The 15,594-nt window shown below is 44.5% G+C and overlaps 1 protein-coding gene across 1 annotated transcript in view; it reads left to right on the forward strand.

Moving 5' to 3' along the window:
- LOC133355565 (guanine nucleotide-binding protein G(t) subunit alpha-2-like) overlaps positions 1-15,594 on the forward strand; it is a 39,484-nt gene continuing 23,890 nt past the window's right edge. The window contains exon 1 of the mRNA XM_061572902.1: positions 1-211. Within this exon, the coding sequence (XP_061428886.1) occupies positions 1-211 (211 nt within the window). The remainder of the gene's footprint in view (positions 212-15,594) is intronic.

Genomic DNA, 15,594 nt, shown 5'->3' on the forward strand with positions numbered 1-15,594 from the left:
ATGAGCGACGAGGTCGATGGCGACGCCGCAGAGGTGTGCGGCGGCGACGACGGTGCCGCGACGCCGGCGACGACGAGGGGGACGCGAGTCATCGGCCATCTCGGGGTGTCGTACGAGACCTACGAAGAGGATGAAGCAACAGACTACCAGGACATCGACGATGAGCTGGACCCAGAGCTGCGCAAGCGAACGATCAAGTTGCTGCTGCTGGGTACGTGTGCGGTCGGTCCTGTACATGTGTGTTGACTGCCACCTTGCAGGTGCAAATAACTGGGATGTCATCATGGAAAGAGGGATATCTCACAATACTGGAATAAGGGATCACTGCATAGGAGTGAATTGTCTTGAGTAGTACATTTTCGTGCAAACTGTTACATCATCATGCAGCTTACAGAAATCGTCACTTTTTATCTCCCAGGGAGACTTACATATTTGGCATGACCCCTACAGCGACCTGGGTTTGATTCCTGGCCACAGCTGGTTAACGCCATAGAATGAGTACCTGGTGCGGTGCGCAAACGCTGGGGAGAAAGGGCGGCCGATTGTGGAGTTTGCCACAACACCACTCCCTTGTGCGCCATACCAGCCTGAGAAGGTGCTCGCTAACCGCACTTTCCCCAGAAGTCAGTTTAAGGCTATATGGGGGATCTTTGTCTCTGTGCCTTTACTTTCCATTTGTCCATCTTGGTGAAGACATTCAGAATATTATATTGAGAAGTGTCTGCATGATTTGAGGATCTTCAATAAAGTGCTGTTTGTGAAATGTGTATATTTGCCCTGTACAGTTTCATCACCCACTGTCAATCTCAATAAATGATCGCACAATTGCTACCGCGTAGGTTTTCGTGGTTGCGCTGTATTCCTCTCCGTTGCGTTTATTTGTGTTGTTTGCACCGCGCGTCGTACGGCACTACGTTTGACCCCCTTTCCGCTCCAGGGTGCTGGAAGTCTATTCGGGGAACCGAGTTCGGATTCCTGAGAGACGTTCCCACCGAAACGTCCGAAAGAAGCTCCCCCGGGGCACGCGGAAAGGGGACGTTCCCCTCTCCGCGTGATGTGCAGACCTGTGATCGCCGCTGGGTATTGGGGAGAGGCAAATGCGCTTGGTGGCCGTCGGCGTCCGCTCCGGGTAATCTGCTCAGGATAATTTCCGACGGGAAGGCTTGGCCGCAGCAGTCAAACAATCGCCCGATTGCTTCACGATGCCGGGTGGGATGAGGCGTCGAGGCTTTAGCGGTGGCCTCGCAATGCCGAGGAGCGCCTCGAAGGGTGACACAAAGACTATGGCCCGGCAACAGCAGCCCATGTGTTGTCATGACAACACAACACATTGTCATGACAACACAACACATTGTCATGACAACACATGCTGCTGCTGCTGCTGCTGCTGCGGTGCTCACACTTCTATTTAGGTCATGACTCCTGTTGTGTCGGAACGATGCCCGACGTTTTGCTCCACTTCCTGACAGCTTATTCCTGGACTTCAAGAACTAACTTCACATTTTTAGAAACTTTGGCAGCTGAATTCGGTTCCTGAAGAAGCAACCATGATGTCCAACGGTTTGTTCCACGCGCTGGGAGCTTCTTCATGAACTAAACGGAGCTGCTGCACTTTGTCTCACGATTGCCGGATGCCGCTGGCACTTCGTGTAGGCCAGCCGACGATGTTTTTCAGCAGCTTCGTCACGAGTGCATTCAAGCTCACTCGCTGTTGTTCGCTGGCTTCGTCAGACGTTGTGCTGAACAACACGTGGTTACAACCCAAGAACACACGGGAGAATGGTGACAAGTCGTTCCACAACCCCTTGAGCTTCCAAACGGAAGATGTTTAGAGGGGTTACCCTCCACGGCTTCCTTCATGCGCCTTTAAGACAAGGATTCATGAAAAAACTGAAAGTACATGGGCTCAAACGTAACCCTGTATTTCACTTTAGTTGTGCCGATTATATTTTATGGCAAATAAAAATATTTTTTCACTAACCGTTTGCTTTAAAACGTATGTCTCATGTTATTTCATACTTTGATTTATTTTTTATTTATGTAATGAGCAATAATTAACTTTGAGAAATTCACTCTGATTATATAATCCACCTTTTTATTAAAAGGCCTACACAATCAACTTTTACAAATTCACGTTTTGATGTATATAATGATAAACGACTAATTTGAAGAATTGGTGTCACGTTTTCTTTTATTTATCAAATGTGGCAAGACAGGAGGACAAGCAAGGGAGAAGCCCTAAAAAAATTAACCCGTAAAAACAAAGTTTTTCACTATAAATCCTTTATATGCGTGGCGGCTAGAGTCCTCTCGTCCTCTGGCTTGAGATGGCTGCCACCTATGGGTCAGATGATTGCCTGCCACCATTAAGCAATTGGTAATTAAATATAATTTTTTTTCCTAAAAAGTGTAAAGTTATGGAATTTTTTTTCACGAAAATAAATTGTCATACACAACGAGTCTGTGTGCAAAATGTCAGCTCGATTGGATCACGGGAAGTGGGTTAAAAAACTACCGAAAGATTTGCACGGTCGTAAGCGCGCAAGCAAGCAAGCAAGTGAACTTAATATAAAGGATTTAAAAAGAACATGGCAGGTGGCGAGTGTTGTAGATATGATCAGAGGAACAAGGGTTGTGCTGTGTGAGCCGTGTGTCAGAATCAGAGTCTGTATTCATCCTGGAGAAAACCGATGAGCTATGAAGATTTTTTCACAGAAGTCCAGTCGGGGGTGGGTCAGAATGTTTCGACAAAAACGATAGGGGTCCAAAGTACAGGAAAGGTGAGCGAATCACTGAGAACAAATTAACCTTATGGCGGGACCCCGGGGTCCCATAAGCCCCCGGCTCTCGCATGAACTGCGTTGCGACGTCATTGTATGTCTGTTGAAGGCGAGCGATACGGCGATCTATTCCTCTAGACGAGCTCTACGCGATGCGCTAATTGAAGTTTCAAAGTTTTGTTTCTTCTGCGCATTCGTCCTCGCCGCTGCGCTTGGACGACACGACAACAGGACGATCTGCGCCAGGTGGGTCACGGCGTTTATGTGCGCGGTGGGACGGAGTCGCCAAAAATAAATAAATTAATCACGATTTGGACTTACGTTTATTCCGGACCCCGGGGTCCCACCATAAGGTTCAAATACGCTAAATAGTTAAAGCATTTGAGTTCAAATTGCACTCGCACACCAATTCCCAAACTTGGGCAACAGAAAAAAACCAGCCCCAGAATACACCAAGACCAAGACACGATGTGCAAGATGGGTAAATCTTGGTGATGAGATTCTGGTGAGGGTAAATCTTGGTGATGAGATACTGGTGAGGGTAAATCTTGGTGATGAGATACTGGTGAGGGTAAATCTTGGTGATGAGACACTGGTGAGAGAAAATCTTGGTGATGAGATTCTGTGAGGGTAAATCTTGGTGATGAGATTCTGGTGAGGGTAAATCTTGGTGATGAGATACTGTGAGGGTAAATCTTGGTGATGAGATACTGGTGAGGGTAAATCTTGGTGATGAGATACTGGTGAGGGTAAATCTTGGTGATGAGATACTGGTGAGGGTAAATCTTGGTGATGAGACACTGGTGAGAGTAAATCTTGGTGATGAGATTCTGTGAGGGTAAATCTTGGTGATGAGATTCTGGTGAGAGTAAATCTTGGTGATGAGACACTGGTGAGAGTAAATCTTGGTGATGAGATTCTGTGAGGGTAAATCTTGGTGATGAGATTCTGGTGAGAGTAAATCTTGGTGATGAGACACTGGTGAGGGTAAATCTTGGTGATGAGATACTGTGAGGGTAAATCTTGGTGATGAGATTCTGGTGAGGGTAAATCTTGGTGATGAGACACTGGTGAGGGTAAATCTTGGTGATGAGATTCTGTGAGGGTAAATCTTGGTGATGAGATTCTGGTGAGGGTAAATCTTGGTGATGAGACACTGGTGAGGGTAAATCTTGGTGATGAGATACTGTGAGGGTAAATCTTGGTGATGAGACACTGGTGAGAGTAAATCTTGGTGATGAGATTCTGTGAGGGTAAATCTTGGTGATGAGATTCTGGTGAGAGTAAATCTTGGTGATGAGACACTGGTGAGGGTAAATCTTGCTGATGAGATACTGTGAGGGTAAATCTTGGTGATGAGATTCTGGTGAGGGTAAATCTTGGTGATGAGACACTGGTGAGGGTAAATCTTGGTGATGAGATACTGTGAGGGTAAATCTTGGTGATGAGATTCTGGTGAGGGTAAATCTTGGTGATGAGATACTGGTGAGGGTAAATCTTGGTGATGAGATACTGTGAGGGTAAATCTTGGTGATGAGATTCTGGTGAGGGTAAATCTTGGTGATGAGATACTGTGAGGGTAAATCTTGGTGATGAGACACTGTGAGGGTAAATCTTGGTGATGAGACACTGTGAGGGTAAATCTAGGTGATGAGATTTTGGTGAGGGTAAATCTTGGTGATGAGACACTGGTGAGGGTAAATCTTGGTGATGAGATACTGTGAGGGTAAATCTTGGTGATGAGATACTGGTGAGGGTAAATCTTGGTGATGAGATACTGTGAGGGTAAATCTTGGTGATGAGATTCTAGTGAGGGTAAATCTTGGTGATGAGATACTGTGAGGGTAAATCTTGGTGATGAGACACTGTGAGGGTAAATCTTGGTGATGAGACACTGTGAGGGTAAATCTTGGTGATGAGATTCTGGTGAGGGTAAATCTTGGTGATGAGACACTGGTGAGGGTAAATCTTGGTGATGAGATACTGTGAGGGTAAATCTTGGTGATGAGATTCTGGTGAGGGTAAATCTTGGTGATGAGATACTGGTGAGGGTAAATCTTGGTGATGAGATACTGTTAGGGTAAATCTTGGTGATGAGATTCTGGTGAGGGTAAATCTTGGTGATGAGATACTGTGAGGGTAAATCTTGGTGATGAGACACTGTGAGGGTAAATCTTGGTGATGAGACACTGTGAGGGTAAATCTTGGTGATGAGATACTGGTGAGGGTAAATCTTGGTGATGAGATACTGTGAGGGTAAATCTTGGTGATGAGATTCTGGTGAGGGTAAATCTTGGTGATGAGATACTGTGAGGGTAAATCTTGGTGATGAGACACTGTGAGGGTAAATCTTGGTGATGAGACACTGTGAGGGTAAATCTTGGTGATGAGATTCTGGTGAGGGTAAATCTTGGTGATGAGACACTGGTGAGGGTAAATCTTGGTGATGAGATACTGTGAGGGTAAATCTTGGTGATGAGATACTGGTGAGGGTAAATCTTGGTGATGAGATTCTGGTGAGGGTAAATCTTGGTGATGAGATACTGTGAGGGTAAATCTTGGTGATGAGATACTGTGAGGGTAAATCTTGGTGATGAGATTCTGGTGAGGGTAAATCTTGGTGATGAGATACTGGTGAGGGTAAATCTTGGTGATGAGATACTGTGAGGGTAAATCTTGGTGATGAGATTCTGGTGAGGGTAAATCTTGGTGATGAGATACTGTGAGGGTAAATCTTGGTGATGAGACACTGTGAGGGTAAATCTTGGTGATGAGACACTGTGAGGGTAAATCTAGGTGATGAGATCTGTGAGGGTAATCTTGGTGATGACTGGGGTAAATCTTGGTGATGAGATACTGGTGAGGGTAAATCTTGGTGATGAGATACTGTGAGGGTAAATCTTGGTGATGAGATTCTAGTGAGGGTAAATCTTGGTGATGAGATACTGTGAGGGTAAATCTTGGTGATGAGACACTGTGAGGGTAAATCTTGGTGATGAGACACTGTGAGGGTAAATCTTGGTGATGAGATTCTGGTGAGGGTAAATCTTGGTGATGAGACACTGGTGAGGGTAAATCTTGGTGATGAGATACTGTGAGGGTAAATCTTGGTGATGAGATTCTGGTGAGGGTAAATCTTGGTGATGAGATACTGGTGAGGGTAAATCTTGGTGATGAGATACTGTTAGGGTAAATCTTGGTGATGAGATTCTGGTGAGGGTAAATCTTGGTGATGAGATACTGTGAGGGTAAATCTTGGTGATGAGACACTGTGAGGGTAAATCTTGGTGATGAGACACTGTGAGGGTAAATCTTGGTGATGAGATTCTGGTGAGGGTAAATCTTGGTGATGAGACACTGGTGAGGGTAAATCTTGGTGATGAGATACTGTGAGGGTAAATCTTGGTGATGAGATTCTGGTGAGGGTAAATCTTGGTGATGAGATACTGTGAGGGTAAATCTTGGTGATGAGACACTGTGAGGGTAAATCTTGGTGATGAGACACTGTGAGGGTAAATCTTGGTGAGGGGAAATCTTGGTGATGAGATTCTGGTGAGGGTAAATCTTGGTGATGAGACACTGGTGAGGGTAAATCTTGGTGATGAGATACTGTGAGGGTAAATCTTGGTGATGAGATACTGGTGAGGGTAAATCTTGGTGATGAGATTCTGGTGAGGGTAAATCTTGGTGATGAGACACTGTAAGGGTAAATCTTGGTGATGAGATTCTGGTGAGGGTAAATCTTGGTGATGAGATACTGTGAGGGTAAATCTTGGTGATGAGATTCTGGTGAGGGTAAATCTTGGTGATGAGATACTGTGAGGGTAAATCTTGGTGATGAGACACTGTGAGGGTAATCTTGGTGATGAGACACTGGTGAGGGTAAATCTTGGTGATGAGATACTGGTGAGGGTAAATCTTGGTGATGAGACACTGGTGAGGGTAAATCTTAGTGATGAGATACTGGTGAGGGTAAATCTTGGTGATGAGATTCTGGTGAGGGTAAATCTTGGTGATGAGATACTGGTGAGAGTAAATCTTGGTGATGAGACACTGGTGAGGGTAAATCTTGGTGATGAGATACTGGTGAGGGTAAATCTTGGTGATGAGATACTGTGAGGGTAAATCTTGGTGATGAGATTCTGGTGAGGGTAAATCTTGGTGATGAGACACTGGTGAGGGTAAATCTTGGTGATGAGATACTGTGAGGGTAAATCTTGGTGATGAGACACTGGTGAGGGTAAATCTTGGTGATGAGACACTGGTGAGGGTAAATCTTGGTGATGAGACTCTGGTGAGGGTAAATCTTGGTGATGAGATACTGGTGAGGGTAAATCTTGGTGATGAGACACTTGTGAGGGTAAATCTTGGTGATGAGATACTGGTGAGAGTAAATCTTGGTGATGAGACACTGGTGAGGGTAAATCTTGGTGATGAGATACTGTGAGGGTAAATCTTGGTGATGAGACACTGGTGAGGGTAAATCTTGTGATGAGATACTGGTGAGGGTAAATCTTGGTGATGAGATAATGAGACACTGGTGAGGGTAAATCTTGGTGATGAGACACTGGTGAGGGTAAATCTTGGTGATGAGATACTGGTGAGGGTAAATCTTGGTGATGAGATACTGGTGAGGGTAAATCTTGGTGATGAGACACTGTGAGGGTAAATCTTGGTGATGAGATACCTGGTGAGGGTCATCTTGGTGATGAGATGCTGGTGATGGTAAATCTTGGTGATGAGACACTGGTGAGGGTAAATCTTGGTGATGAGACACTGGTGAGGGTAAATCTTGGTGATGAGATACTGGTGATGGTAAATCTGGTGATGAGAATACTGGTGAGGGTAAATCTTGGTGATGAGACACTGTGAGGGTAAATCTTGGTGATGAGACACTGTGAGGGTAAATCTTGGTGATGGAGATTCTGGTGAGGGTAAATCTTGGTGATGAGAGACTGGTGAGGGTAAATCTTGGTGATGAGATACTGTGAGGGTAAATCTTGGTGATGAGATTCTGGTGAGGGTAAATCTTGGTGATGAGATACTGTGAGGGTAAATCTTGGTGATGAGATTACTGGTGAGGGTAAATCTTGGTGATGAGATAACTGGGAGGGTAATTCTTGGTGATGAGACACTGTGAGGGTAAATCTTGGTGATGAGATCACTGGTGAGGGTAAATCTTGGTGATGAGATTCTGGTGAGGGTAAATCTTGGTGATGAGACACTGGTGAGGGTAAATCTTGGTGATGAGATACTGTGAGGGTAAATCTTGGTGATGAGATACTGGTGAAGGGGTAAATCTTGGTGATGAGATTACTGTGAGGGTAATCTTGGTGATGAGATTCACTGTGAGGGTAAATCTTGGTGATGAGTACTGGTGAGGGTAAATCTTGGTGATGAGATACTGTGAGGGTAAATCTTGGTGATGAGACATTCTGGTGAGGGTAAATCTGGATGAGATACTTGTGAGGGATAAAATCCTTGGTGATGAACACTGTGAGGGTAATCTTGGTGATGAGACCTGGTGAGGGTAAATCTTGGTGATGAGATACTGGTGAGGGTAAATCTTGGTGATGAGATCACTGGTGAGGGTAAATCTTAGTGATGAGATTACTGGTGAGGGTAAATCTTGGTGATGAGATTCTGGTGAGGGTAAATCTTGGTGATGAGATACTGGTGAGGTAAATCTTGGTGATGAGCTGGTGAGGGTAAATCTTGGTGATGAGAACTGTGAGGGTAAATCTTGGTGATGAGACACTGGTGAGGGTAAATCTTGGTGATGAGATACTGGTGAGGGTAAATCTTGGTGATGATACTGTGAGGGTAAATCTTGGTGATGAGATCTGGTGAGGGTAAATCTTGGTGATGAGACACTGGTGAGGGTAAATCTTGGTGATGAGACTGGTGAGGGTAAATCTTGGTGATGAGATCTGGTGAGGGTAAATCTTGGTGATGAGATACTGGTGAGGGTAAATCTTGGTGAGATACTGTGAGGGTAAATCTTGGTGATGAGATACTGTGAGGGTAAATCTTGGTGATGAGACTGGTGAGGGTAAATCTGGTGATGAGATACTGTGAGGGTAAATCTTGGTGATGAGACACTGGTGAGGGTAAATCTTGGTGATGAGATACTGGTGAGGGTAAATCTTGGTGATGAGATACTGGTGAGGGTAAATCTTGGTGAGACACTGGTGAGGGTAAATCTTGGTGATGAGACACTGGTGAGGGTAATCTTGGTGATGAGATACTGGTGAGGGTAAATCTGGTGATGAGATACTGTGAGGGTAAATCTTGGTGATGAGACACTGTGAGGGTAAATCTTGGTGATGAGATACTGGTGAGGGTCATCTTGGTGATGAGATGCTGGTGATGGGTAAATCTTGGTGATGAGATCACTGGTGAGGGTAAATCTTGGTGATGAGACATCTGGTGAGGGTAAATCTTGGTGATGAGATACTGGTGATGGTAAATCTTGGTGATGAAACACTGGTGAGGGTAAATCTTGGTGATGAGATACTGGTGAGGGTAAATCTTGGTGATGAGACACTGGTGAGGGTAAATCTTGGTGATGAGACACTGTGAGGGTATCTTGGTGAGGGTAATTGGTGAGGGTAATCTTGGTGATGAGACACTGGTGAGGGTAAATCTTGGTGATGAGATACTGTGAGGGTAAATCTTGGTGATGAGACACTGGTGAGGGTAAATCTTGGTGATGAGATTCTGGTGAGGGTAAATCTTGGTGATGAGATTCTGGTGAGGGTAAATCTTGGTGATGAGATACTGTGAGGGTAAATCTTGGTGATGAGATACTGGTGAGAGTAAATCTTGGTGATGAGATACTGTGAGGGTAAATCTTGGTGATGAGATACTGGTGAGGGTAAATCTTGGTGATGAGATACTGTGAGGGTAAATCTTGGTGATGAGACACTGGTGAGGGTAAATCTTGGTGATGAGATTATGGTGAGGGTAAATCTTGGTGATGAGATTCTGGTGAGGGTAAATCTTGGTGATGAGATTCTGGTGAGGGTAAATCTTGGTGATGAGACACTGTGAGGGTAAATCTTGGTGATGAGATTCTGGTGAGGGTAAATCTTGGTGATGAGACACTGGTGAGGGTAAATCTTGGTGATGAGATACTGTGAGGGTAAATCTTGGTGATGAGATTCTGGTGAGGGTAAATCTTGGTGATGAGATACTGGTGAGGGTAAATCTTGGTGATGAGATACTGTTAGGGTAAATCTTGGTGATGAGATTCTGGTGAGGGTAAATCTTGGTGATGAGATACTGTGAGGGTAAATCTTGGTGATGAGACACTGTGAGGGTAAATCTTGGTGATGAGACACTGTGAGGGTAAATCTTGGTGATGAGATTCTGGTGAGGGTAAATCTTGGTGATGAGACACTGGTGAGGGTAAATCTTGGTGATGAGATACTGTGAGGGTAAATCTTGGTGATGAGATTCTGGTGAGGGTAAATCTTGGTGATGAGATACTGTGAGGGTAAATCTTGGTGATGAGACACTGTGAGGGTAAATCTTGGTGATGAGACACTGTGAGGGGAAATCTTGGTGATGAGATTCTGGTGAGGGTAAATCTTGGTGATGAGACACTGGTGAGGGTAAATCTTGGTGATGAGATACTGTGAGGGTAAATCTTGGTGATGAGATACTGGTGAGGGTAAATCTTGGTGATGAGATTCTGGTGAGGGTAAATCTTGGTGATGAGACACTGTAAGGGTAAATCTTGGTGATGAGATTCTGGTGAGGGTAAATCTTGGTGATGAGATACTGTGAGGGTAAATCTTGGTGATGAGATTCTGGTGAGGGTAAATCTTGGTGATGAGATACTGTGAGGGTAAATCTTGGTGATGAGACACTGTGAGGGTAAATCTTGGTGATGAGACATTGGTGAGGGTAAATCTTGGTGATGAGATACTGGTGAGGGTAAATCTTGGTGATGAGACACTGGTGAGGGTAAATCTTAGTGATGAGATACTGGTGAGGGTAAATCTTGGTGATGAGATTCTGGTGAGGGTAAATCTTGGTGATGAGATACTGGTGAGAGTAAATCTTGGTGATGAGACACTGGTGAGGGTAAATCTTGGTGATGAGATACTGGTGAGGGTAAATCTTGGTGATGAGATACTGTGAGGGTAAATCTTGGTGATGAGATTCTGGTGAGGGTAAATCTTGGTGATGAGACACTGGTGAGGGTAAATCTTGGTGATGAGATACTGTGAGGGTAAATCTTGGTGATGAGACACTGGTGAGGGTAAATCTTGGTGATGAGACACTGGTGAGGGTAAATCTTGGTGATGAGACTCTGGTGAGGGTAAATCTTGGTGATGAGATACTGGTGAGGGTAAATCTTGGTGATGAGACACTTGTGAGGGTAAATCTTGGTGATGAGATACTGGTGAGAGTAAATCTTGGTGATGAGACACTGGTGAGGGTAAATCTTGGTGATGAGATACTGTGAGGGTAAATCTTGGTGATGAGACACTGGTGAGGGTAAATCTTGGTGATGAGATACTGGTGAGGGTAAATCTTGGTGATGAGATAATGGTGAGGGTAAATCTTGGTGATGAGACACTGGTGAGGGTAAATCTTGGTGATGAGACACTGGTGAGGGTAAATCTTGGTGATGAGATACTGGTGAGGGTAAATCTTGGTGATGAGATACTGTGAGGGTAAATCTTGGTGATGAGACACTGTGAGGGTAAATCTTGGTGATGAGATACTGGTGAGGGTTCATCTTGGTGATGAGATGCTGGTGATGGTAAATCTTGGTGATGAGACACTGGTGAGGGTAAATCTTGGTGATGAGACACTGGTGAGGGTAAATCTTGGTGATGAGATACTGGTGATGGTAAATCTTGGTGATGAAACACTGGTGAGGGTAAATCTTGGTGATGAGACACTGTGAGGGTAAATCTTGGTGATGAGACACTGTGAGGGTAAATCTTGGTGATGAGATTCTGGTGAGGGTAAATCTTGGTGATGAGAGACTGGTGAGGGTAAATCTTGGTGATGAGATACTGTGAGGGTAAATCTTGGTGATGAGATTCTGGTGAGGGTAAATCTTGGTGATGAGATACTGTGAGGGTAAATCTTGGTGATGAGACACTGTGAGGGTAAATCTTGGTGATGAGACACTGTGAGGGTAAATCTTGGTGATGAGATTCTGGTGAGGGTAAATCTTGGTGATGAGACACTGGTGAGGGTAAATCTTGGTGATGAGATACTGTGAGGGTAAATCTTGGTGATGAGATACTGGTGAAGGTAAATCTTGGTGATGAGATTCTGGTGAGGGTAAATCTTGGTGATGAGACACTGTAAGGGTAAATCTTGGTGATGAGATTCTGGTGAGGGTAAATCTTGGTGATGAGATACTGTGAGGGTAAATCTTGGTGATGAGATTCTGGTGAGGGTAAATCTTGGTGATGAGATACTGTGAGGGTAAATCTTGGTGATGAGACACTGTGAGGGTAAATCTTGGTGATGAGACACTGGTGAGGGTAAATCTTGGTGATGAGATACTGGTGAGGGTAAATCTTGGTGATGAGACACTGGTGAGGGTAAATCTTAGTGATGAGATACTGGTGAGGGTAAATCTTGGTGATGAGATTCTGGTGAGGGTAAATCTTGGTGATGAGATACTGGTGAGAGTAAATCTTGGTGATGAGACACTGGTGAGGGTAAATCTTGGTGATGAGATACTGGTGAGGGTAAATCTTGGTGATGAGATACTGTGAGGGTAAATCTTGGTGATGAGATTCTGGTGAGGGTAAATCTTGGTGATGAGACACTGGTGAGGGTAAATCTTGGTGATGAGACACTGGTGAGGGTAAATCTTGGTGATGAGACTCTGGTGAGGGTAAATCTTGGTGATGAGATACTGGTGAGGGTAAATCTTGGTGATGAGACACTTGTGAGGGTAAATCTTGGTGATGAGATACTGGTGAGAGTAAATCTTGGTGATGAGACACTGGTGAGGGTAAATCTTGGTGATGAGATACTGTGAGGGTAAATCTTGGTGATGAGACACTGGTGAGGGTAAATCTTGGTGATGAGATACTGGTGAGGGTAAATCTTGGTGATGAGATAATGGTGAGGGTAAATCTTGGTGATGAGACACTGGTGAGGGTAAATCTTGGTGATGAGACACTGGTGAGGGTAAATCTTGGTGATGAGATACTGGTGAGGGTAAATCTTGGTGATGAGATACTGTGAGGGTAAATCTTTGTGATGAGACACTGTGAGGGTAAATCTTGGTGATGAGATACTGGTGAGGGTTCATCTTGGTGATGAGATGCTGGTGATGGTAAATCTTGGTGATGAGACACTGGTGAGGGTAAATCTTGGTGATGAGACACTGGTGAGGGTAAATCTTGGTGATGAGATACTGGTGATGGTAAATCTTGGTGATGAAACACTGGTGAGGGTAAATCTTGGTGATGAGATACTGGTGAGGGTAAATCTTGGTGATGAGACACTGGTGAGGGTAAATCTTGGTGATGAGACACTGGTGAGGGTAAATCTTGGTGATGAGACACTGGTGAGGGTAAATCTTGGTGATGAGATACTGTGAGGGTAAATCTTGGTGATGAGACACTGGTGAGGGTAAATCTTGGTGATGAGATTCTGGTGAGGGTAAATCTTGGTGATGAGATTCTGGTGAGGGTAAATCTTGGTGATGAGATACTGTGAGGGTAAATCTTGGTGATGAGATACTGGTGAGAGTAAATCTTGGTGATGAGATACTGTGAGGGTAAATCTTGGTGATGAGATACTGGTGAGGGTAAATCTTGGTGATGAGATACTGTGAGGGTAAATCTTGGTGATGAGACACTGGTGAGGGTAAATCTTGGTGATGAGATTATGGTGAGGGTAAATCTTGGTGATGAGATTCTGGTGAGGGTAAATCTTGGTGATGAGATACTGTGAGGGTAAATCTTGGTGATGAGATACTGGTGAGAGTAAATCTTGGTGATGAGACACTGGTGAGGGTAAATCTTGGTGATGAGACACTGGTGAGGGTAAATCTTGGTGATGAGATACTGTGAGGGTAAATCTTGGTGATGAGACACTGGTGAGGGTAAATCTTGGTGATGAGATTCTGGTGAGGGTAAATCTTGGTGATGAGATTCTGGTGAGGGTAAATCTTGGTGATGAGATACTGTGAGGGTAAATCTTGGTGATGAGATACTGGTGAGAGTAAATCTTGGTGATGAGATTCTAGTGAGGGTAAATCTTGGTGATGAGACACTGGTGAGGGTAAATCTTGGTGATGAGATTCTGGTGAGGGTAAATCTTGGTGATGAGATACTGGTGAGGGTAAATCTTGGTGATGAGATTCTGGTGAGGGTAAATCTTGGTGATGAGATACTGTGAGGGTAAATCTTGGTGATGAGACACTGGTGAGGGTAAATCTTGGTGATGAGATTCTGGTGAGGGTAAATCTTGGTGATGAGATACTGGTGAGTGTAAATCTTGGTGATGAGATTCTGGTGAGGGTAAATCTTTGTGATGAGAAACTGTGAGGGTAAATCTTGGTGATGAGATACTGGTGAGGGTTCATCTTGGTGATGAGATGCTGGTGATGGTAAATCTTGGTGATGAGACACTGGTGAGGGTAAATCTTGGTGATGAGATACTGGTGAGGGTTCATCTTGGTGATGAGATACTGGTGATGGTAATTCTTGGTGATGAAACACTGGTGAGGGTAAATCTTGGTGATGAGATACTGGTGAGGGTTCATCTTGGTGATGAGATACTGGTGATGGTAAATCTTGGTGATGAGACACTTGTGAGGGTAAATCTTGGTGATGAGACACTGGTGAGGGCAAATCTTGGTGATGAGACACTGGTGAGGGTAAATCTCGGTGATGAGACACTGGTGAGGGTAAATCTTGGTGATGAGATACTGGTGATGGTAAATCTTGGTGATGAGACACTGGTGAGGGTAAATCTTGGTGATGAGACACTGGTGAAGGTAAATCTTGGTGATGAGATACTGGTGAGGGTAAATCTTGGTGATGAGATACTGGTAAGGGTACATCTTGGTGATGAGATACTGGTGAGGGTAAATCTTGGTGATGAGACACTGGTGATGGTAAATCTTGGTGATGAGATACTGGTGAGGGTAAATCTTGGTGATGAGATACTGGTGAGGGTAAATCTTGGTGATGAGACACTGGTGATGGTAAATCTTGGTGATGAGATGCTGGTGAGGGTAAATCTTGGTGATGAGATGCTGGTGAGGGTAAATCTTGGTGATGAGATACTGGTGAGGGTAAATCTTGGTGATGAGACACTGGTGAGGGTAAATCTTGGTGATGAGACACTGGTGAGGGTAAATCTTGGTGATGAGATACTGGTGATGGTAAATCTTGGTGATGAGACACTGGTGAGGATAAATCTTGGTGATGAGACACTGGTGAAGGTAAATCTTGGTGATGAGATACTGGTGAGGGTAAATCTTGGTGATGAGATACTGGTGAGGGTTCATCTTGGTGATGAGATACTGGTGATGGTAAATCTTGGTGATGAAACACTGGTGAGGGTAAATCTTGGTGATGAGATACTGGTGAGGGTTCATCTTGGTGATGAGATACTGGTGATGGTAAATCTTGGTGATGAGACACTGGTGAGGGTAAATCTTGGTGATGAGACACTGGTGAGGGCAAATCTTGGTGATGAGACACTGGTGAGGGTAAATCTTGGTGATGAGACACTGGCGAGGGTAAATCTTGGTGATGAGATACTGGTGATGGTAAATCTTGGTGATGAGACACTGGTGAGGGTAAATCTTGGT

Source organism: Lethenteron reissneri, chromosome 51 (genome assembly GCF_015708825.2).
Source record: "Lethenteron reissneri isolate LAM-NWPU_2019-01 chromosome 51, ASM1570882v1, whole genome shotgun sequence".
NCBI lineage: Eukaryota > Metazoa > Chordata > Hyperoartia > Petromyzontiformes > Petromyzontidae > Lethenteron > Lethenteron reissneri.